At 43.3% G+C, this 23,584-nt stretch overlaps 1 protein-coding gene across 1 annotated transcript; it reads right to left on the reverse strand.

Annotated features, from left to right (window-relative positions):
* Positions 1-2,950: 2,950 nt before the first annotated feature.
* Positions 2,951-20,711, reverse strand: LOC126259743 (turripeptide Ici9.2-like). Its single transcript, XM_049956729.1, has 3 exons — positions 20,594-20,711; positions 6,670-6,841; positions 2,951-3,064 (listed from the first exon to the last, which is right to left on the reverse strand). Exons 1-3 carry the CDS (start codon positions 20,660-20,662, stop codon positions 3,033-3,035), a joined length of 273 nt encoding a protein of 90 aa, XP_049812686.1. The 5' UTR covers positions 20,663-20,711; the 3' UTR covers positions 2,951-3,032.
* Positions 20,712-23,584: the final 2,873 nt, after the last annotated feature.

Consider the following 23,584-nt stretch of genomic DNA (forward strand, 5'->3'; position numbering starts at 1 on the left):
GCACAAAACAGCAGTCCTCCATTGTCGTGGTCAGACGTGGTCGTCAAGAACCTTGATGATGGCTTGCCTTCAGATTCCCATGTAGTTCAACATCGGGCCACTGAGACATCTGAATGCACCACAAATCTGGACTTCGCTTGAGTCAACCAGCCGGCCAAATGGAGACCCACAATGAGGCCTCTTACAAATTCTGTCAGGTGCTGATAACACTGTCTCACTAGAGTTTGTGCAGCATCTCCGTGTCCTTCACAGTGACCACTCAACACCTGACGCTGTTTATGCCCGTTATGTACATACTCTGATAATATGTGCCTCTACAAAGTTACACTGACGTCAGACCATGTCCTCTGGGTGCTTCATTTTAGGTGTGTGTGTGTGTGTGTGTGTGTGTGTGTGTGTGTGTGTGTGTGTGTGTGTGTGTGTGTGTCAAGTGTTCAGGTTGATCAATTGATTATTATAAACGGTAAAGATACGCAACTGATGTGTAATACACTGCTACTTTGTGCAGAAACGTTTTATTTTTAATCCTGTTATTATACTGCTCTTTTAGCTTGACTAATTAGAACAGTTGTTGTTTTAAAATGTTCTGGAAATAAAAGGTGTAATTATTTATTATCAGTATAAAAAATACAGCGAAGAACAATGTCTCATTTACCACTTAGCACAACAGAAAACTTGAAGTCTGCAGCACAGCTGATTTCCAGACAATGCAAGAGGACTCTGACCAATGGCAGTGTACTAGCTGGGATGTCGTACCCGTTGAATTTCTACCTACCTTATACTGTGACGTCTTTTTTATTAACACTGAGATTCTTCCTGAGTTTTAGTTTCTTAACTGTTGATTGATGTTAATACAACTACATTTATGTAGTTGGCTGTTCACAGGTTGCTGTAACGGCACCGTTATGATGACTGCATACTTCTCTCAGCAAACTTTCCTATATGGACCTCCTGTCGCTACAGCTACCTTTAAAAACATCGGCATCAGCAACTCATGACTTTTAAATTACTCATTTGGTTGTGCTGAAGGCAACTTGACCCACTGATAAACATTTAATAAAATATTATTAGATAGAAAAGTGTTGTTTCTGCTGATAAAGTCACAATCTCTCCTTGAAAGCAAGAGATGCAAGTGAGAGAATGTGCCATCAGAATTCGAAATCTGTCTACCCATGTACTCCAAAGGCTGAACACTGACTGCATTGTGTCAGCTGCTGGCTGTTATTAGCCGTATTACCACTAAAACGTGTTATGGCGTGAAGTCAGTGCCAGCACACCAGTCGGGAATGAAAGAGAAGAGAGGGCTGTGAGAAGAGACCAGCCAATCACAGGCCGACCGATCTCCCTCCAGGAAGACAACGTGACAGCAGTGGCCCCTAGGTGAAGACGATGTAAGTGCCGCACTCCACTGGTGACAACCCACTTCGATAGCAGCTTCACCGTTAGTCACTTCGTTAGCAATCTCTACGTAGCACAGTTAGAGATTATCAGTCACTGCAGTTGAGTTGAGAGACTTTTGTTAGTAACGGTGGCTATGACCAGATGTGTTACTTATGTTTGTCTGTTCTGAAGAAGACTGATTATTTTGTATGTTGCCCTTTGCTTGCGACACATCTGTGTAATTGTTGCACTTCTGGATGGTCATGTAGAAACGATTACAAAAATTCACAGATAAAAGTTAAGTATTTGTATTTGTTGTAATAAAAGTCGTTAATACGAGTTCTCTGATTGTTTGCTTAGCGAGCCGAATATGCATGATTCCTAGTTACAACAATACGTTCCCCTCAGAACAAGGCATAACACTCAAAAGACCAAGTGGGAGCGATTTTCCACTTACTTGATGCTCAGATGAACTCAGTCAACCTTTTCCAAAGGTGTCTGAGATACGTCTTCTCTCCTAACTGATTACAACAACGATTCATGCAGTGGCAAAGCTATTACTAGAGGCCAAAGAATGATATAGTGAGATGAACTGACAATGGGTAGAACATATGAGAGAAACTGGTATGGGCAACAACCATAAGTTAATACCAGTCACATGAAAAAAGCTGGGGCATTACAAACCTATGGAGACAGTGGAAGGTCTTTTGGCTAGCACTTCAGCAATTTTCGAATTTATTTACCAAATACCGAGAATCTTTGGTCAAGTCTGTTGCTCCTTTCTGTTTGAATGCTGATGGTGGAAACGTTATACCATTAATGTTCTAACCAAGTGCCAGTAATATAAAGCACTGGAAATGTAACACCTACTGATATTAATTCAATTTTACCCTACCTTATTGACAATTCACTCATTAGAGAAGAACTACAGAAATTTTCTGTCTAAAGTATTTTGTTTCTACGTATTACTCCACAGGACATCTGAGAAGCAGCACGTTCATCTTTAAGATAGACGGAGAGGTGGCATGAGGTAAGCAACGACGTGCACCCCTTTATTCTTATAAGCGTCACAAGCTAAAAGTCTAGCACCAGTTACTGTTAATCTGTATTTATCGTATCATATTGTCACTCTTTCAGCACTTTTTGTCATTGTGGTACATGTCATCAACGATACACTTGTTGCGAGCCTCTCTGAGGGGTAATATTCTTATGTAATTTTCACATTCTCCTTCTTAACTTCAGCACCTTGGAAACACGTTCTGTCATCTTCTCCGTTTGTACTGTCGCCCTTTTCTCCCGCTTATCGTCGTTAAACTTCACCACGTTTTCTCCAAGCTATGGTGCATCGGGAATGACGTTCTCTACAGTCGTGTTTAGACAGGAATGAATACGGACGATTTTAAACCAGAATGTCTACTGCTATGGTAAGAACCTCAATGGATCATAGTAGTAGTTTATCATACACCAAAGATGTAAAGGTAGGTTTATTTTTTTATTTTATTTTATTTTATTTTTTTTAGGTGATGCATTTCGCCATCCAGAGGATACAAGAAAAAATAACATTTTACAATTTGATATAGTTTTCCTTTATATTGGACGAGTAATTCAGGTGTCCACTACAGTCAGCAGCCTGCCGGGGTAGCGGCGAATGATCAGCACTCGCCATCGTGCTCCAGGGCGCAGTCTGAAACAGAAAAACACCAAGACGTGGGGTCATCGTACGTCCATAACGCCGTGCCCTGACTCCCCCACAGCTAGCAGTGTCATTGCCAGCTTATTTACCTGCGAATCGCAAGCGTCTGTAGGCAGAAACAACAGCCATCCATAGAGCTGCGACAACACTAACGCGTTGCCATAGAGACATGCACAAAATTGCATTCCGTTACTGGTTGAGGTAGGACTCCTGTAACCTGAGCTACACAGTCCGCCAAGTTTTCCCCGAAGTGTAGGATATTCATACTGTTTACATGTGAGTCACAATGCGAGTGGAGATTTTTAATTAAATGAATTGAAGAATCCGTCGTAAACATGGGTGGCTGCTTAGCTGTGAACCGCACTACCACTGCAAAAATACTTTTTGTATATTTAGATTTCCAGGTGCCTCCGAACGAAAAAAAAAGATGGGCCATAAATTTCCCAAGAGTGAGAACCAAGACCAGACGCTCAGCTGTGTATTGTAAGTATATATTAATAAAAAGAAATCATAAACATGATACCATCTGTATACATTTGCGTTTCTTCCCCTAGCCGAAAACTATACTGAAGCAGCTCGTCTCAAAATTTTTCAATTCCCGAGATATTTTCGCAGCTGGCAAGATGGAGAGGAATATTTATTGTGATGTATTTATACGTCATTATCATAAACATACGTATAAAAACTGAATAATACTTAACACCATCTCTTCTATAGGTACGGTAGGATGAGTGCTAATGAAGATATTTTTATAATGGATTGCTCATTTTGAGGGAATCCGTCAAAGAATAAAGTTGTACTAACCTATCACGAAGTACACAAAATGCATACTTGTTAAATGATAGATGAAACTATTAATAAAAATTCCTTTCACTGCAACATGAAACTATACTTTTCTTCCCTCCGTACAACAAAAATGCCGCATTTTTTAAAAGTAGTTATTTGTGATTAAAAAATAAACACCACTTTTTTGAGGACCGTACATGGGCAAAAACTAACAAATAGGCACAAGCTGTTACTGAATAACATCCATATTTGAAGATATTGGTACAGAGTTCTTAACCCATTTCATTTAATAATTACAAACTACCACGCAAGTTCCCAGCATAGATTTGAATAGCCGTGTAATATTACATTTACATTTTTCTGTTATATTAAAAGGGCATTCTAAATATCTCTATACACATTAATCACTGTTCGGTGCATTTCATTTAAGCAATACCAAATATTTTATAAGAGATATCATAAATAGTTGCGTGAATAGCATTGCTGTATTCTCAGAGTTGGGAAAAACATGGCGGACGCGCCAACAGGGCTGTTTCTACCGTTAGGCAAGACTAGGCGGCCGCCAAGGGTGACAAAATTTTAGGGACGGAAAATGATAATTTCAAATCAAACAGCCAAAAAACTGAACAAATTAGGAGAAAAAAGGAGAAGGGTAGAAAATTAAAACATCGAGTTGTTTTCAAAGGCATGCGAAACAGTTACATAATAAGTCTCTACTTACTTTGATGAAAGTGTGCCTCTACTGTATCATGATTGTCCAGTAAATATACGATGAGTGTAAGTGATACTTTTCATGTGAAATGAGCATAAAAGAAGAATAAAGTACCGTCCTTCAAAGTATTACTTCTGATAAATTTTAAATTGTACTCGTAGGGGGCAGCAGATAAAAACAAAGCTACATTTTGATTTTGTACTGAAATTTCTTTGTGATTTGTACAAGAAAAAACTCTGAAGCCAAAAATTTACTGTACAGAAGAAAGGATATTCCAAGTCCAGTAACTCTGATTTAAGAAACAGTTCACTGAAAAAAATTTACTTAACAAAAGCTTTTATTTCATTCTTTTGTTTTTTTACTTAAGGTTTAACTACCACCGTGAGCAACTCAATGGGCTATAAGTATTGATCCATCCTAATTTAAGGTCACTGACTCCAGGGAGGGGAAAGAACCCGTGTGTTTAGATAAATGCATCATCCATGCCTCACTGGGATTCGAACCCGGATCCATCTCGGACGAATGATCAGAAACCAGTTGCTTATACCACTGCGCCACCGGGGCGGCTGATAAAAGTTTTAAAACTCTCAATAGAAAATAGAAACAAGGCGTCTTTTCTTTATTTAATCGCAAGAAAGTGGATGCCGAACACTGCTGTATTACACTTCTGCCCATTAAAATTGCTACACCAAGAAGAAATGCAGATGATAAACGGGTATTCATTGGACAAAAATATTATGCTAGAACTGACATGTGATTACATTTTCACGCAATTTGGGTCCATAGCTCCTGAAAAATCAGTACCCAGAACAACCACCTCTGGCCTTAATAACGGCCTTGATACGCCTAGGCATTGAGTCAAATAGAGCTTGGATGGCGTGTAAAGGTACAGCTGCCCCTGCAGCTTCAACACGATACCACAGTTTATCAACAATAGTGACTGGCGTATTGTGACGAGCCAGTTGGACGGCCACCATTAACCAGACGTTTTCAATTGGTGAGACATCTGGAGAATGTGCTGGCCAGGGCAGCAGTCGAATATTTTTCGTATCCAGAAAGGCCCGTACAGGACCTGCAACATTTCGTTGTGCATTATCCTGCTGAAATGTAGGGTTTCGCAGGGATCGAATGAAGGATAGAGCCACGGGTCGTAACACATCTGAAATGTAACGTCCACTATTCAAAGTGCCGTCAATGCGAACAAGAGGTGACCGTGTAACCAATGGTACCACATACCATCACGCCGGGTGATACGCCAGTATGGCGATGACGAATACACGCTTCCAATGTGCGTTCACCGCGATGTCGCCAAACAGGGATGCAACCATCATGATGCTGTAAACAGAACCTAGATTCATCCGAAAAAAATGACGTTTTGCCATTCGTGCACCCAGGTTCGTCGTCGAGTACACCATCGCAGGCGCTCCTGTCTGTGATGCAGCGTCATGGGTAACCGCAGCCATGGTCCCCGTGCTGATAGTCCATGCTGCTGCAAACATTGTCGAACTGTTCGCGCAGACAGTTATTGTCTTGCAAACTGACTCAGGGATTGAGACCTGGCTGCACGATCCGCTACAGCCATGCGGATAAGATGCCTGTCACCTCGACTGCTAGTGATACGAGGCTGTTGGGATCCAGCACAGTGTTCCGTATTACCCTCCTGAACCCACCGATTCCATATTCTGCTAACAGTCATTGGATCTCGACCAACGGTAGCAGCAATGTCGCGATACGATAAACTGCAATCGCGATAGGCTACAACCCAACCTTGATCAAAGTCGGAAACGTGATGGTACGCATTACTCCTCCTTACACGAGGCATCACAACAACGTTTCACCAAGCAATGCTGGTCAACAGCTGTTTGTGTTGAGAAATCGGTTGGAAACTTACCTCATGGCAGCACGTTGTAGGTGTCGCCACCGGCGCCAACCTTGTGTGAATGCTGTGAAAAGCTAATCATTTGCATATCACAGCATCTTTTTCCTGTGGGTTAAATTTCGCGTCTGTAGCACGTGATCTTCGTGGTGTAGCACTTTTAATGGCCAGTAGTGTATATTGTGCACATTGCTGTAGCAGCTGGTGTAGAGCTGTACTGACCCGCTTGCAGCGCGCATACCGCGGCGTGCCAGGCGCAGCAGTTGGGGAAGGTGTGTTGCCGGCCATCCTGGCAGCGCGTGCACACCGGCAGGTAGACGTCGGCGCACACCTCTGGGCAGGGACACTGCAGCCGGCCCTGCGAGCACATGGCGGCGGACCCCGCGGCGCAGTCCTACACACGGGTAAACAGCCACTCCTGTACCTGTGACATCTGCTGTACAGCGGTTGGACACAAATGTGAAAACACTGCAAGAAATGCATGTTTGAACGTAAATGCAATGCTAACTAAGCCTGCAGGTTGAGCTGTTGTATCTGACCACGAACGGCACCTGTCCAGTCTCCTCAGCAAGTTGTCAGTGCATTATGTGGTAGCTAACTGAATTCGAACCTGGCCGAATTGTCGGTGCTCATATGGTGGGTGCTTTCATAAACAAGGTAGCCGAACAGTTTGGTGTTTCAACAGGGACGGTATCGAAAATTTATACCGCATACAAGCGAAGCGGAAAAAACATCATCTGCTAAGTCACAATGCGGATGGAAGTGTGCAGTGAGTGATCGTGAAAGATGGTCATCAAAGAGGAGTGTGATGAAAAATAAGGAGACGAAAGCTGCAAAAGTCACTGCAGAATTGAATGTCACACTCGTGAACCCTGTCAGCATCAAAACATTACGAAACAAGCTGCGTAAGATGGGAATTGGAGGACGAACTGGAATTCCAAAACCACACATATGTGATGCAAATGCCTGTAACAGGAAAATGTGGTGACAAAGCCATAAAACCCGCATTGTGGGACCGCGAGTGGTAGTCGCGCGGTTTAAGGCGCCTTGACACGGACCGCGCGGCTCCCTCCGTCGGAGGTTCGAATCCTCCCTCGGCCATGGGTGTGTGTGTTGTCTTTAGCGTAAGTTAGCTTAAGTTAGACTAATTACACTAATTACTGTGTAAGCTTAGGGAACGATGACCTCAGCAGTTTGGTCCCATAAGTTCGTACCACAAATTTTCAATTTTTTTTCTGGGCTGTGGAGCAATGAACGTCATTTTGTCAGATGAGTATTGATGCACACTGTTTCCAACTTCTGGCCAAATTTAGGCTCGGTGACGATATGGGCAGCGATATCACGGTATTCCCATGAGCTCCATGCGTACTCTGCAAGATCGCATTACTGCGTGACTTTAATTGGCTGATCGGATCCATCCCACGGTAAAAAGTTCATTCCCCAGTGGTGGTGCTATGTTCCAAGGCGGCAGGGTCCCTGTTCACAGCTCGCATCGTCCAGGAGTGGTTTGTGAGCAAGACGATGAATATTCGCGTCTCCTCTGGCAGCCACCGTCTCCGGATCTCAATATTATTGATACTTTGTAGTACACTTTGGATAGAAGGGTGCGTTATTAATTTATACCCATCATCACTGCTTGAGCCTGCTACAATCTTGCAGTAAGATTATTATATGATACCCTTAAAAACCATACAGGACCTATAATTATCCATTCCGAGATGACTGGAGACGTTTTTAAATTCCAACGGTTTTCCTACATCTTATTAAGCATGCTGAAGAGCTGTGTGTTTGGTGTTTCCATATTTCTGTCTCTCTCTTATATACCCAGCATCAGCGTACAGGAAACTGGGAAGGAGCCTAACACTCCTCCCACCCCCGCCTCCCCCCCCCGCCCTCCCCCCCACCCCCCCACTTCCAATAGTCTGTGCTAGCACAAAACTTGGTGGTGCCCTGTTACTAATTTATCCAGATATTGTATCTGAGAGGAAAGGTACGAAAACTATCTGTTGTGACTGACAATTCGCAGTTTTTCACAACACAACTTTTATTGATGTAAGTTCACAATGTTGGTGACTGAAGATACAAACGAAAGGTAACAATAACGAAGAAAAAGTCTCCTAATTGAGGCAAACAAAAGTTCACCTCTTATTTTCCACAAAGGTTCGTGGTAACACACTATCAACAGTCCAATTCCGAGACGAAGACGTAATCTTCCACGGTTGCGGTACACGAGGTCGGCATCAGGCGTGAACTGAACTTCGGGCCTGCTTCTAGCCCCTCAGTAGCTGTCTCCAGCCATTCAGATTTCGCTGTAGTGATACTTACTGCAGGCCGCTGCTCGAGCTCCCACTGCAGGAAGTAGTGGTCGGAATGTCTGTTTCCATTATCTTGTGCGTAAATAGCCAGTGTTTACCATGGTGCTTTTGGGTACGCCTTTGGCATAGACAACCTCGTCCTCTGTGGTGTTATATGGGTTGCCGACCCTCAGGGGCTACCTTGGCTCCGGTATAACACTATCTATAACGTGAAAGCAAATTTATATGTCTGAAAGACATTAACAGCTAGGAGTTCCAGGTACCATGCCTGCTAATAAACTGATCAGATACTTATAACTAAAGTTTTCGGTTTTATAATAGACACCTATAACACAGCTATTGTTCCATATCTGAAATAACGACTGTATTTGGCAATATGTTATTGCTTGATCATTTATATGTTAATTACGTTAATACACATCTATTCAAGGATCGTCCATGTGACAGATACAATGTATCTTAACGTAATTCTACCATGGAATGCTTGTATAGATTTTGTTTAGTTTTATATAAGGCAGATGATTAACAGTTTTGACAATCTAAATATTTACTTTATATTTTATGGTGTACAGTTTTATAAGGTACTCAATTTACATAACCTAATTAATAATTGATAATTTTATAACAATCTGTTTCCCATTCTGAGATAATGCAGATGTAAGTTCTAATATAATATGAGAGAAAGTATGTAATTTATAGTATGCTGATCAGTATGTGATTCCCTGTTTGGTCTAAAAATAGAATGAGTACAGAGCCCTAATGTACACTCCTGGAAATTGAAATAAGAACACCGTGAATTCATTGTCCCAGGAAGGGGAAACTTTATTGACACATTCCTGGGGTCAGATACATCACATGATCACACTGACAGAACCACAGGCACATAGACACAGGCAACAGAGCATGCACAATGTCGGCACTAGTACAGTGTATAGCCACCTTTCGCAGCAATGCAGGCTGCTATTCTCCCATGGAGACGATCGTGGAGATGCTGGATGTAGTCCTGTGGAACGGCTTGCCATGCCATTTCCACCTGGCGCCTCAGTTGGACCAGCGTTCGTGCTGGACGTGCAGACCGCGTGAGACGACGCTTCATCCAGTCCCAAACATGCTCAATGGGGGACAGATCCGGAGATCTTGCTGGCCAGGGTAGTTGACTTACACCTTCTAGAGCACGTTGGGTGGCACGGGATACATGCGGACGTGCATTGTCCTGTTGGAACAGCAAGTTCCCTTGCCGGTCTAGGAATGGTAGAACGATGGGTTCGATGACGGTTTGGATGTACCGTGCACTATTCAGTGTCCCCTCGACGATCACCAGTGGTGTACGGCCAGTGTAGGAGATCGCTCCCCACACCATGATGCCGGGTGTTGGCCCTGTGTGCCTCGGTCGTATGCAGTCCTGATTGTGGCGCTCACCTGCACGGCGCCAAACACGCATACGACCATCATTGGCACCAAGGCAGAAGCGACTCTCATCGCTGAAGACGACACGTCTCCATTCGTCCCTCCATTCACGCCTGTCGCGACACCACTGGAGGCGGGCTGCACGATGTTGGGGCGTGAGCGGAAGACGGCCTAACGGTGTGCGGGACCGTAGCCCAGCTTCATGGAGACGGTTGCGAATGGTCCTCGCCGATACCCCAGGAGCAACAGTGTCCCTAATTTGCTGGGAAGTGGCGGTGCGGTCCCCTACGGCACTGCGTAGGATCCTACGGTCTTGGCGTGCATCCGTGCGTCGCTGCGGTTCGGTCCCAGGTCGACGGGCACGTGCACCTTCCGCCGACCACTGGCGACAACATCGATGTACTGTGGAGACCTCACGCCCCACGTGTTGAGCAATTTGGCGGTACGTCCACCCGGCCTCCCGCATGCCCACTATACGCCCTCGCTCAAAGTCCGTCAACTGCACATACGGTTCACGTCCACGCTGTCGCGGCATGCTACCAGTGTTCAAGACTGCGATGGAGCTCCGTATGCCACGGCAAACTGGCTGACACTGACGGCGGCGGTGCACAAATGCTGCGCAGCTAGCGCCATTCGACGGCCAACACCGCGGTTTCTGGTGTGTCCGCTGTGCCGTGCGTGTGATCATTGCTTGTACAACCCTCTCGCAGTGTCCGGAGCAAGTATGGTGGGTCTGACACACCGGTGTCAATGTGTTCTTTTTTTCCATTTCCAGGAGTGTAGTTAAAGACTCAGCGTTGTCATATCATGTGCAAAGTGTATTATGGCTGAATGTAAATGTAGTTGTTGTGATATGTAACACATTTTATTTTGTTATCCTGGTTGTGCTTATAGAGTTAGATATTCACACAGTGATTATTTTTCAACATTATGATCATGTCATAATCACCACAAAAAATTTTGAAAGTAATTGTTTAATGATTTTAATGACTGTCATGCTGAATTATGCCTTTTCTATACTCTCTTAGTATAAATGTGTGTGTTACTGCCTGTCTCTTGTATCTATGTTCTGCCAAGAGATGATCAGTTAGATCAGAACTAGTTTCAAAGTAGTAAAACAAAAACTTTTAACAGTTTGACGTTATTCTGCAAGAAACGTCGAACTTGAATTATTTTACCCTTTCATGGTTAAAAATTAATTTGCATGTATCTGAAAAATAAGAGGTCGAAAATTGTCTTCCTTTCTGATAAATAATACACATTTACTATTAAAAATTTTTGAGCTGACCGATTTTGAAAGTCGGTGAAGTGGGACACATGTGTCCCACAAATGTAGCTAAAGTCATGTTTTCATGGGAACCTAGGATTTTCGGAATTAAAATTTTAATTTTAGAATGATTTTTTCAGGATGGCTATCACGGAAAAAACTATAATAAATCAGTACCAAAACAAATTTATTCTCACGACAGTAAAAAATATGAAATATCGTATACAGTTTTCAACACAATATTAAAAAATGGCTTTGACATACCACACACCAATTTTTACCACATTCTTTGTAATTTTCCGGGGCATATACCATTGGATACAAATTATGTACAAACCAGCAGAACAGCTGAGGTGTGTAGTAATGTTTCAAAACAATGTCTGTGATGGATAAGAAAATACAACCAGTTCCTTCAGACATTCTTGGAATGAAGAAGATGGTGGCTGGATCTGATTTTCGTGAAACACGTGCACTGTGCCCCGTATAAACATATGCCGCCCCATTTGATCACTCACAACATTCTACATATCCATCCCATGGCCGTAGCATTTTCCTGCAATGTGCGAAAGCACCTCGCTACATGCTAGTACTGGAGAAATATGAGATCTCCCAATGCTTAAAACTGCTTATTAGTGTAGGCCTACTCTTATTGTTCATATCCAGTATAGCAGGAAGAATACAGGATTAAATTGGTTAGTGATTTGCAGGTATGTCAGTGCGGAACGACCTGGAAGGGGTTCGAGTCGAACTGGGCTTGCATGACAGATATGAGAACGTCATTCCATGTTGCTTCAGCTCTGTACCATAGGTCATCAAAAATACTGACTGATCAGGTCTGACGTTTAAGTTTCTCAGCAACATGCAACCAGATGTTTTCAGTGGGTGAGAGATGCAGAGAACATGCTACCGTAGTTCGTCAATCATAGAGACTGGCGAGGTCAGGTGTGCCAGTTTGTCGGTAACAGGTGACACTCAAAGACACACCATGAAAAAAGTATCCGAAAGGACCAGAAATTGGAAGATGTGATGCACCCATACGGACAACAAATAATTCTGCAGAAAAAATGGATGATTATTCAAGGGAAAGAGCTTCACGAATTGAGCAAGTCAGTAACGTACTGGTTCACCTCTGACCATTCTGCAAACAGTTATTCGGCTCGGCGTTGATTGGTAGAGTTGTTGAACGTCCTCCTGAGGGATATCAGACCAGATTCTGTCCAACTCGCGCGTTAGATCGTCAAACTTCCGAGATGGTTTAAGGACCATGCCCATAATGCTCAAAACGTTCTCAGCTGGTGAGAAATACGGCGACCTTGCTGCCCAAAGTAGTGTTTAGCAACCATGAAGGCAAGCAGTACAAACTCTCGCCGTGTGTGGGAGGGCATTATCTTACTGAAAAATGTAGGTCCAATATGGCTTCCATGAAGGGCTACCAAACGTCGACATACCACTGTGCTGTAAGGCTCCACAGATGATCATCAGAAGGGTATTGCTACGTAAAGAAACTGCACCCCAGACCATCACTCCTGGTTGTTGCGTCGCATGGTGTGTAACAGTCAGGTTGGTATTCCGCCACTGACCAAGGCGTCTCCAGACACGTGTTCGACCTGGAATTTCATTGACTGGGTAGTATTGTCCCACTTCGAACTGTACCCCGATGACCAGTAAAGATATGTCTGGAGAAGCCGCAGAAAATGGTGGGATACCAACCTGACTCTCACCTGACATATGACCCCACAACCAGTAGTGGTGATCTCCAGTGCCTTTCTTTTCATTGTGGGACCTCTTTGGATGTCATCCTCGACACATTTACACAGCAGTACGTTGTCGATATTCTAGACCCCATTTTGTTGCCCTTCAGGGCAAGCCATCTTGGGCTTACATTTCAGCAAGCTAATGCCCACCCACACATGGTGATAGATTTTACTGCTTGTCTTCGTTCTCGCCAAACCCTACCTTGATCGGATCTTTCCACAGTTAACAAAGTTTGAAGAATTGAGGATCTGGCATTATAACCCTCACGTGGACAACCAACAACTCTATCAATCAATGCCAAGTCGAATAGTTACTTCCAATGAATCATTGATTTGCTCGATATTGGAAGCTCTTTGTCTTGAATAAATAATCCAATTTTTCTGGAACTGTAATCATTTGTTTGTCTGTTTAAGTGCATCACATCTATCTATATCCGTCTCATTCAGACAACTTGTTCCTGGGTGTTTTTGGGAGTGTACTTCATGACTCAAGATACGTTACTAAAGGAAACCTTCAAATGCATGTTGGTTGAATTATTTAATCAGATTCCGACTAAAGCGGGTAGGAACGTCGCAGAACGGTAGACAGCAAACTCAGTACATCACTATCGTGCCAGTGTCGAATTTCACAAAAAAATGGTTCAAATGGCTCTGAGCACTATGGGACTTAACATCTATGGTCATCAGTCCCCTAGAACTTCCAACTACTTAAACCTAACTAACCTAAGGACATCACACAACACGCAGCCATCACGAGGCAGAGAAAATCCCTGACCCCGCCGGGAATCGAACCCGGGAACCCGGGCGTGGGAAGCGAGAACGCTACCGCACGACCACGAGCTGCGGGCGAATTTCATACATGATAGTAGACATATATTCTGCTTGTACGATCTATTCGCATGTAACTTACATTCAAATGCGAGTTATGAATCAGAGACCCGCTGTGTAATCGTTTCTTGTACACAGAATAAATGCAGTTTGCAGTGAAATACCATACATTTGCAAATTAAACCATGAAGTACATGCGATGCTAATTTGACGCTTCTTATGTGGTAGCTTGATGGTGTTGCAGTTTTAATCGTCCGGAATGCTGCATGATTGCAGTGAAGAATTATAAAGTAACATGTTGCTTTTCAATTATTTTTACACGTCAATTTCTTTCTACTACTCTTCATAGTTGCTCTATCATTGTTTTCTAGCCATATGAGCACTAAATTTGGCTGCATTTCTCCAGTAATTGTGCTTACCAAAAAAAGAAAAAAACACCTTTCGAAAAGGCCTTGAAGGCCCAACAGTACTGACCGTGCGTTGTGTCATCCTCAGCCCTAAGGCGTCACCAGATGCGGATACGGAGGAGCATGTGGTCACCACACCCGTCTCCTGGCTGTTGTCAGTTTTCGTGATTGGTGTCGCTACTTCTCAACCAAGTAGGTCTTCAATTGGCCTCACGAGGGCTGAGTGCATCCCACTTGCCAATAGCACTCACCAGAACTGGATGGTGACCCATCCAAGTGCTAGCCTAGCCCGATAGTGCTTAACTCCAGTGATCTGACGGAACAGGTGCTACCACGGCGGCGATGCCGTTGACTTTATGCTTACCACATCACCCCTTTCTATCAATCTCACGCCTGGTGGAAAAGTGTCATCAGGGCTGTCACCAGTCAGTCGAACAGCCCCAAAAACTGAGTATTCGAAACTAATGATGTTAGTCTTGCGCTATTTTTACATGCGGCACCCTCTCACCCAAACACATCTATAAGCTACCAGGAGTGGCTTGGCCTCAGCAATATTTTCTTCCATTGGTGAGTCATAATGTACTGAGTTTGACTGAGATTGCTCAAGGAATTACAAAGTTGCGCCAACAAGTCGCCAATTTTCCACTGCCATCCACATAAACGCGGGTACTACTGTTCTGTTGTTTATCTCCTGGTACTAAGTCATATGCATATCATTATTTGGTTCCTGTTGCTCCACAACTGCGCGGGAAAACATTAGGTGGTCATGTCCAGTCTGAGCTTATTTATCACTCTTACTGCCAAAAGTCTATTTTTGCTAATTCTGCATTCATGTTCAGAACAACCCAATCAGTATTTCTCTTAAATGCGGTTCAGATAACTTGCATGGTCGCCTTTGGGTCAAGCAACACGTCTGCGCCATACTCAGAGTCGATTCGAAAAGATTTTTCCACATAAATGACTTATGATTTGGCTTCCTCCCGTTTCCGTCTTACACATTCATCTATGTGACTTCTCACTACTAATTGTGATGCACACTATTTACAAATTTATGCTACTCTGGCGCCCTCTCAGCTTGGCACCCAAAGTGGCGGCTTGTGTCGCTTGGTCCTGAAACTGGATCTCACCATTGTGTGTGTGCCTGTGTGTGTGTTAAACCGGGGTCCTTGTGTGTGTGTGTGTGTGTGTGTGTGTGTGTGTGTGTTAAACCGGGGACCTAGAAACGACAGAGAAGCTTCGTCCCACTGTAGCCCTCAGTGGCTCACAACCCCAAAACAGGCCACAGCAGTCCATCTGCCCCACTGCCGCCCCACATCGAACCCAGGGTTATTGTGCGGTTCAATCCCCAGTGGATACCCCCCGGGAACTTCTCATACCAGACGAGTGTAACCCCAAATGTTTGCCTGGTAGAGTAATTATGGTGTACACGTACGTGGAGACAGTGTTTGCGCAGCAATCGCTGACATGGTGTAACTGAGGTGGAATAACGGGAACCAGCCTGTCTTGGCCGAGGCAGATGGAAACCGCCTTAGAAACCATCCACAGGGTGGCCGGTACACCGGATCTCGGAGAGCAGATGTTTCTTCGTAATATGAACCTGACAGATTTTGGCACAATACTTTTCATAATAATATGATGTGTATGAATTTTTAAAATAATGTTACTTTGAATCAGTACATGAAGGGAAAAGTGTTGTGCCGTGCTTCTAATTTATATAAATACCGGGCTAATTAAAGGACAATGTATATATTTTTCAGGTTGGACAAATCTCATCTGATGACGGCGTGCATTTGTATGGTGCTTTAGTGGACTTCACCCTGGCAGTATTATCACTTCTGCAATCCACAACAGAATGCGAGCGATTATTCTGCTAAGACAAAAATCATAGCTGTCAGATGATTGTAACCTGGCTGGTTGTTACTTTTTGCCATCCTTGTCGGCAACTAGTGAGATTATTTAACGAACGAGGAAGGGTGAGGGAGGAGACGTCCCATTTTCAAAATTTTCTATATTATTTTTGAAACTAATTTCCTCTTTAAATTTTTGTTTTCAGCAAGGTATATAGAATGAAAAGCAAGTTGACAAACCGGCAGTCTACGTCTAAAATGAATGGAATTCTCCTGGCATCACAGAGCGTCAAAAGCCCGGCAGCTGCTGCACTAGATTCCAGCCGACCAACACTATGATTGAAAGTATGTCCACTGGCTCTTCTTCACCTATAGGAGGATGAAGCTGATAAGTTTCCAACTATATCAGACGATTTTACTGAAGCCAATGACAGTGAATAGATTCATCCAGACAAGTGCAAACGGTACTAGCAGTGACATCGTTTATTTTTATTTTATTTTGTTAAATAATTTTAAACTTTTAGGCCCAGTTAATACAATACCAGCATAGGTCGAGAAGGCAGAGATTGAAAAATAAAAAAAAAAAATTGCAGTGACTGCCTAACAACAACCTAAGGTAGTTAACAGTATTGTGTGAGACAGCCACTGTCAAAAATCTTGCTGCTTCATTCACTGCAGCTTGTAAATATTTGTTAAAGGACGTCTTCTAAGCACCCTGAGTACTCCGTCTTCAGGCCCCATAGGGACCATCCGACCGCCGTGTCATCCTCAGCTGAGGATGCGGCGCGTGCTCTGCACACCGCTCTCCCGGTCGTTATGATGGTTTTCTGTGACTGGAGCCGCTACTATTCGGTCGAGTAGTTCCTCAGTTGGCATCACAAGGCTGAGTGTACCCCGAAAAATGGCAACAGCGCACGGCGGCCCGGATGGTCACCCATCCAAGTGCCGGCCACGCCCAACAGCGCCTAACTTCGGTGATCGCACGGAAACCAGTGTATCCACTGTGGCAAAGCCGTTACCTAAGGACCCTGAGCTGCTGTTAAAATGTTTTTAGCTGAACCAGTATTCGGGTGTAGGCTGTAATCCATTGTCACTGGTATCTGATACGGAGGACAACAAGACACTTGTATCTACATTGATACCTGCAATATGACAATTATATACATAACAGCAGAAACGTTAGTCTACTTACATTATACAGGGCTATTACAAATGATTGAAGCGATTTCATAAATTCACTGTAGCTCCATTCATTGGCATATGGTCATGACACACTACAGATACGTAGAAAAACTCATACAGTTTTGTTCGGCTAAAGCCACACTTCAGGTTTCTGCTGGCAGAGCGCTCGAGAGCGCAGTGAGACAAAATGGCGACATGAGCCGAGAAAGTGTATGTCGTGCTTGAAATGCGTTCACATCAGTCAGTCATAACAGTGCAACGACACTTCAGGACGAAGTTCAACAAAGATCCACCAACTGCTAACTCCATTCGGCGTTGGTATGCGCAGTTTAAAGCTTCTGGATGCCTCTGTAACGGGAAATCAACGGGTCGGCCTGCAGTGAGCGAAGAAACGGTTGAACGCGTGCGGGCAAGTTTCACCCGTAGCCCGCGGAAGTCGACGAATAAAGCAAGCAGGGAGCTAAACGTACCACAGCCGACGGTTTGGAAAATCTTACGGAAAAGGCTAAAGCAGAAACCTTACCGTTTACAGTTGCTACAAGCCCTGACACCCGATGACAAAGTCAAACGCTTTGAATTTTCGGCGCGGTTGCAACAGCTCATGACAGAGGATGCGTTCAGTGCGAAACTTGTTTTCAGTGATGAAGCAACATTTTTTCTTAATGGTGAAGTGAACAGACACAATGTGCGAATCTGGGCGGTAGAGAAACCTCACGCATTCGTGCAGCAAATTCGAAATTCACTAAAAGTTAACGTGTTTTGTGCAATCTCGCGGTTTAAAGTTTACGGCCCCTTTTTCTTCTGCGAAAAAAACGTTACAGGACACGTGTATCTGGACATGCTGGAAAATTGGCTCATGCCACAACTGGAGACCGACAGCGCCGACTTCATCTTTCAACAGGATGGTGCTCCACCGCACTTCCATCATGATGTTCGGCATTTCTTAAACAGGAGATTGGGAAACCGATGGATCGGTCGTGGTGGAGATCATGATCAGCAATTCATGTCATGGCCTCCACGCTCTCCCGACTTAACCCCATGCGATTTCTTTCTGTGGGGTTATGTGAAAGATTCAGTGTTTAAACCTCATCTACCAAGAAACGTGCCAGAACTGCGAGCTCACATCAACGATGGTTTCGAACTCATTGATGGGGACATGCTGCGCCGAGTGTGGGAGGAACTTGACTATCGGCTTGATGTCTGCCGAATCACTAAAGGGGCACATATCGAACATTTGTGAATGCCTAAAACAACTTTTTGAGTTTTTGTATGTGTGTGCAAAGCATTGTGAAAATATCTCAAATAATAAAGTTATTGTAGAGCTGTGAAATCGCTTCAATCATTTGTAATAACCCTGTATATCTCTGTATCAACGACATTCATAGCAGTTATAAATTCATTGTGATGTTCAGCATGACGATCATCTAGAAAGCAAGCAAGTATGTGGATACTTAGAACCCAATTACAGCCATGTTAATATGTTAGGCTATGAAATCAGTCCCATCTCACAGTACATACGTTATCGTGTGTTTTGCTACTGGCATTTCTCTGCCGTGAATTGCCGTGGTTGCGTACTCTCATTATTAAATACTGGATGAGTATAGGCCGGGTAATTTGCATTTCGTTTTGGGAAACGCTAGTTTTTCACGCGTCTCAATGTTTATGACCACTTCTCTCCTGAAATTATGTGACATACAATGGTATAATTTTGTAGCTACATTCAGTTGTGTATGCGAGTACTGCCTGCAAGATATGTTGCGAATAACCTTAGTATTAACTCCTCTAACTCTCCGTCCGAGCAGGCCTTTGAAGGCCCAACTGCACTGACCGGCCGCCATATCATCCTCAGACCACAGGCATCACTGGATGCGGATATGGAAGGACATGTGGTCAGCGTACCGCTCTCCCGGCCGTATGTCAGTTTACGAGACCGGAGCCGCTGCTTCTCCATCAAGTAGCTCGTCAGTTTGCCTCAAAAGGGGTGAAGTGCTCTCCGCTTGCCAACAGCGCCCGGCAGACCGGATGGTCATCCATCCAAGTTCTAGCCGAGCTCGACAGCGCTTAACTTCGGTGATCTGACGGGAACAGGTGTGACCACTGCAGCAAGGCCGTTGGCCTTAGTAGTAAAGAAGTAACAAGTTAAAACGTCATGTCTGATGCTGAAGTTCAACTGCATGAAGAGCGGAAAACGTTTTCTCTTCATTATTTTGTGGTGGGTGCCGAAAAGGTTCGAAATTACATGTTACGTTTGTTCGAAGTCGCTAAGTCATCTCATTCTCAAATACCGGATAAACGTAGTCGTGGTATTTGAGCGCTGTGAACTAAGCTGTGTCAAGACATACATACTGTTTCTAACTGTAATATTTGTCTATCGGTCCTAAACCTTGAAGTTAAGAGTATACCTTTTAATGAGCAGATTGTAACAGCATTTAAAAGTTTCAGATTCGATTTATAATTTATGAAATACTGAAAATCAAACTTTTTCGCCACTGTAAGTCACTAGACAGGCAACCTGCAGATGGGGCGGTTTACTATGAACCAAGGCGGGGGCAGTAGCCAGTTCTGGCTGCTCGTATGTCCAGGGGCAGCTCCTGCAAAACTGTGTCTTATAACGCAACACAAGCATTCACGCCAGTGAAGTGCACGGCATCCAGCGCTACGTGCTTGATGGTTCTTATGTCCTATGGGAGGTTGTTATTTTGGGGGAAGAGACCAAACTGCGAGATCATCAGTCTCATCGGTTTAGGGAAGGACGGGGAAGGAAGTCGGCCGTGCCATTTCAAAGGAACCATCACGGCATTTGCCTGGAGCGATTTAGGGAAGTCACGGAAAACCTAAATCAGGTTGGCCGGACGCGGGATTGAACCGTCGTCCTCCCGAATGCGAGTCCAGTGTGCTAACCACTGCGCCACCTCGCTCGGTCTTATGTCCTATTAGTTTGTAATTTGATAAGCCTGGAAACAACAATGTGTTACTTCCTAGATTATTCTGTAATCAGCTTTCCTTCTCCTGTGAATGAAATCATAATCGAATTTACGTACGTAACACGTTTTCGAAAGTATAACATATGCTTAGAGAAAGCTTGTGCCGTGAGTGTAGTGAATATGAGAGAGGGAACCATGCAAAATCTGACACGTACCTCATCTGCTGCAGAAGCAAACCACATTTGTGCAGTTACTAAGAACATTAACATCACTTGTAACTTCATTCTTGTCTGCAACGAATCCAAGCAGCAGCTAGACAACTGTGACTGTTGCTGTGCCAGCCAGGCGTGGTAGCCACTATTTATACTGACATCCGGTGTCGTGACTTGCCATGAAAGCAGATCACTTGTTCTCGAGTGCATCGCAAGTGTTCTTTTCACTTACTTCTCCCACGCTCCCTGCTCTTTCTATACCCCTATCTATCTACTTCTCTCTGTCTCCTACCTCTCACATAAACAACAAGCATTTCGCTGTTTACGTACTGAGGAAAAATGCGTTCCTCAAACGTGTTAAAGATCTGAACCAACAGCTGGCGAATTTCAAGACAAACTTTTAAAATGAGGGCACATGTACTGGAATTTTTTGATCAGATTTTTGCTTCGCAGTTAACTTTTTTGATACACTTCTCGAAAGAAAGCACTACGAAGAATTTGTGTTAATTATTACGTGTGTGTCAGATTCGTTAAAATTATTCTCAAGGAAATCATTTAATGACTGAATGTTTAAGAAACAACTGTGAAAGAAAAGCATATTTCTAGTCAGGGAGATTTCGTGGCCATTCTCACTCTAAATTAAATCTTCGAAGTCCGCGGCATTTTTTGTCTTTACCAATCAACGCCTCAACCGCACAGTCTGGACCATCCCCAAAGCCGCTGTTCTACGGATGGCTAGATTATCTCTTTTGGACACTAATGCATGCAGAGGTTTTGAAACGTTAGCTGACTTAGACGAACATAGAAACGCCGTAATAATTTAGAAGTTTTTATCCTACATGTGTTTCAATGAAACTGGAGGCGAGATGAGGAAAAGTGATTTATTTCTGTCAATCTCGCGTTCTTACGCAACTATCATGTAGCTCAGTAGTTCAATTTTAATGTTAAAAAAGGGGAATAGTAAAAAGGCGTTATTCAAAGATAACATTTAAAAATATGGTAACAAACTAATAGGTGTAAATATCAAAAAGATATTACAATTAGATTAATTACCTGCATAGGGGAAAATGGGGTAAGCCAGGGTGGTGCAGTGAAACCGAGTGCCTCGTTTCTGACGTCGCTATTTACGTCCTCTGATGGAGAGATACAGAATTTCCACTAGTTAAGAAGAAAGAGCGATCATAATTATGTGTTGTTGCTGCTCAGATCTCCGTTGTCTGTGGAGGTAAGTTTATTTTACGGTATCGACTGACTAATGTTCTTTTGTTTTTAAACTGCGGTCATTACACTTATAAAAACTCTATTTAATCACTAATATGCGGTGACTAGTGAGTGTTTCTAGACTAGTAATCAGTAGGAATTTGGTTCAACAATACCATGCTCTTGTTTCGTTTTTATAACCTCTGCACTCGGGGTGGGACAGGTTTCATTGCCCCACAATGTAATATTGCACTACGATTTTTTTTCTTTCAAATATGCAGAGAACTTACCAAAGGAACGCAAATAGACGATCATGAAGGCAAGAGAGTATGGAAGGGGAAATGAACGAACTATTATGAGGTAGGGTGGGTTATTTGAAAGCTGGAAAAACCTTGAAAGTTCCACAAGGTAACTTAGAAGATTAGAAAAGTTTAAAAAAAAAAACAACTTGTAAGGAAATGGCACGATCAGGGCCATTCCCACTTGTGTTTTCAGAATAAGAGGAAAAAGAATTAGTCGATCATATAGTAATGTTATATGGTTTAACTTTAAAAGATGTCCGAAGATGAACATATAAACTTACAATCAAAACCAATCTGTAGCATAAATTCAACGATGGAACGAAGATGGCTGGAAGGGCCTGGTTTTATTCAACAGCGAAAAACGTCTCTGCAGTGGAGCTGATAATGAGGACTGTTATTTTACATGTGAATTTTGTGAATAAAATTGTTAATAAAATAATTCAATAAACGTTTCTGTGCTTTTATATTGAAGAATCTTTTTTTTTTTCTACATTTCCCATAAAGTTAGTGTGTGTACCCGCTCCTACCCCACTGATTTGACTTTTTCTATAAAAGAACCTCTCATTAATTATTTTTACTCAATCTGACAATCTCTAGGTTAAATAGTTCAACTCCTAAGGGCAGTTGAGTATTATTTGGCCGATCTTACCCCACTTTCCCCTACACTAGTATATAAAGTACGCGCTAAAGAAAGTGGGACACAAAATGTTACCAGTAAACGAGACAAATGATCATAAAAATAATGAAATTCTAAAAAAAATGAGAAGTACAATAAGGAGCAGTATACCAATGCAAAATAATCGTCATCATCATCCATTGATCACAAATGCTGACGACAAAGCATAATTGAAGCTACTGAAACAAAAAAATCTATTTCGGTGCCTTTTGAGAGAATATTATAGTGGTAGAACTTTAACTTTGTTTCGTATGACACAATTTTGAATGTGGCAAACCAAGCTCACTGGTACATGAATTGAAACAATACTCACCTGCAGACAGAGGGGCCTGATATTGCTCATTTCTTTCCATTTGTAGACCAACATTCACTACCTACTACACGATGCTAAGTGCCACATTCTGCAAGATACACTGCCTGTTACGCGAGCCGAAGGAGACACCCATAAAGTGGTACTCGGCTTCGAGTCTGGAATGACGAAAAGCTGATAGATTAGGCGTAGAACGTTCACTGCCTAGACTTGAATGCGAGCACCTTCATAGAAACTGCGAACCAACTATCCCGTAAACACATCAAAATCTGTCACTAGCAGAGTACGTGCGATCCAAAGAGAAATCCAAGTATGCAGCGAGATCGTCAGCAATGGTCTCGTGTGGCGTTACCTGACTAGATCTGGCGTATACATTGCAGTGGATGTAATAGGCCGTTTTGTCGCCAGTGAGTTTGCCCAATGCAGTCGGCGTCTGCAGAGGCCTGTAGAACCGAGCGCTGCCCCTGTCGGGCTCTGACTGCCAGTAACATCCCCTACGCTGGTCA

This window comes from Schistocerca nitens, chromosome 5, assembly GCF_023898315.1.
Source record: "Schistocerca nitens isolate TAMUIC-IGC-003100 chromosome 5, iqSchNite1.1, whole genome shotgun sequence".
In the NCBI taxonomy this organism is placed as follows: Eukaryota; Metazoa; Arthropoda; class Insecta; order Orthoptera; family Acrididae; genus Schistocerca; species Schistocerca nitens.

Excerpts from the sequence above, each read along its gene's own strand:
- LOC126259743 (XM_049956729.1), bottom strand. The coding sequence starts at position 20,662 with ATGAAGTTACAAGTGATGTTAATGTTCTTAGTAACTGCACAAATGTGG. Across the intron at positions 6,842-20,593 it reads TTGCTTCTGCAGCAGATGAG|GACTGCGCCGCGGGGTCCGC; the intron begins GTACGTGTCAGA and ends ACCCGTGTGTAG. Across the intron at positions 3,065-6,669 it reads GGTATGCGCGCTGCAAGCGG|ACTGCGCCCTGGAGCACGAT; the intron begins GTCAGTACAGCT and ends TTTCTGTTTCAG.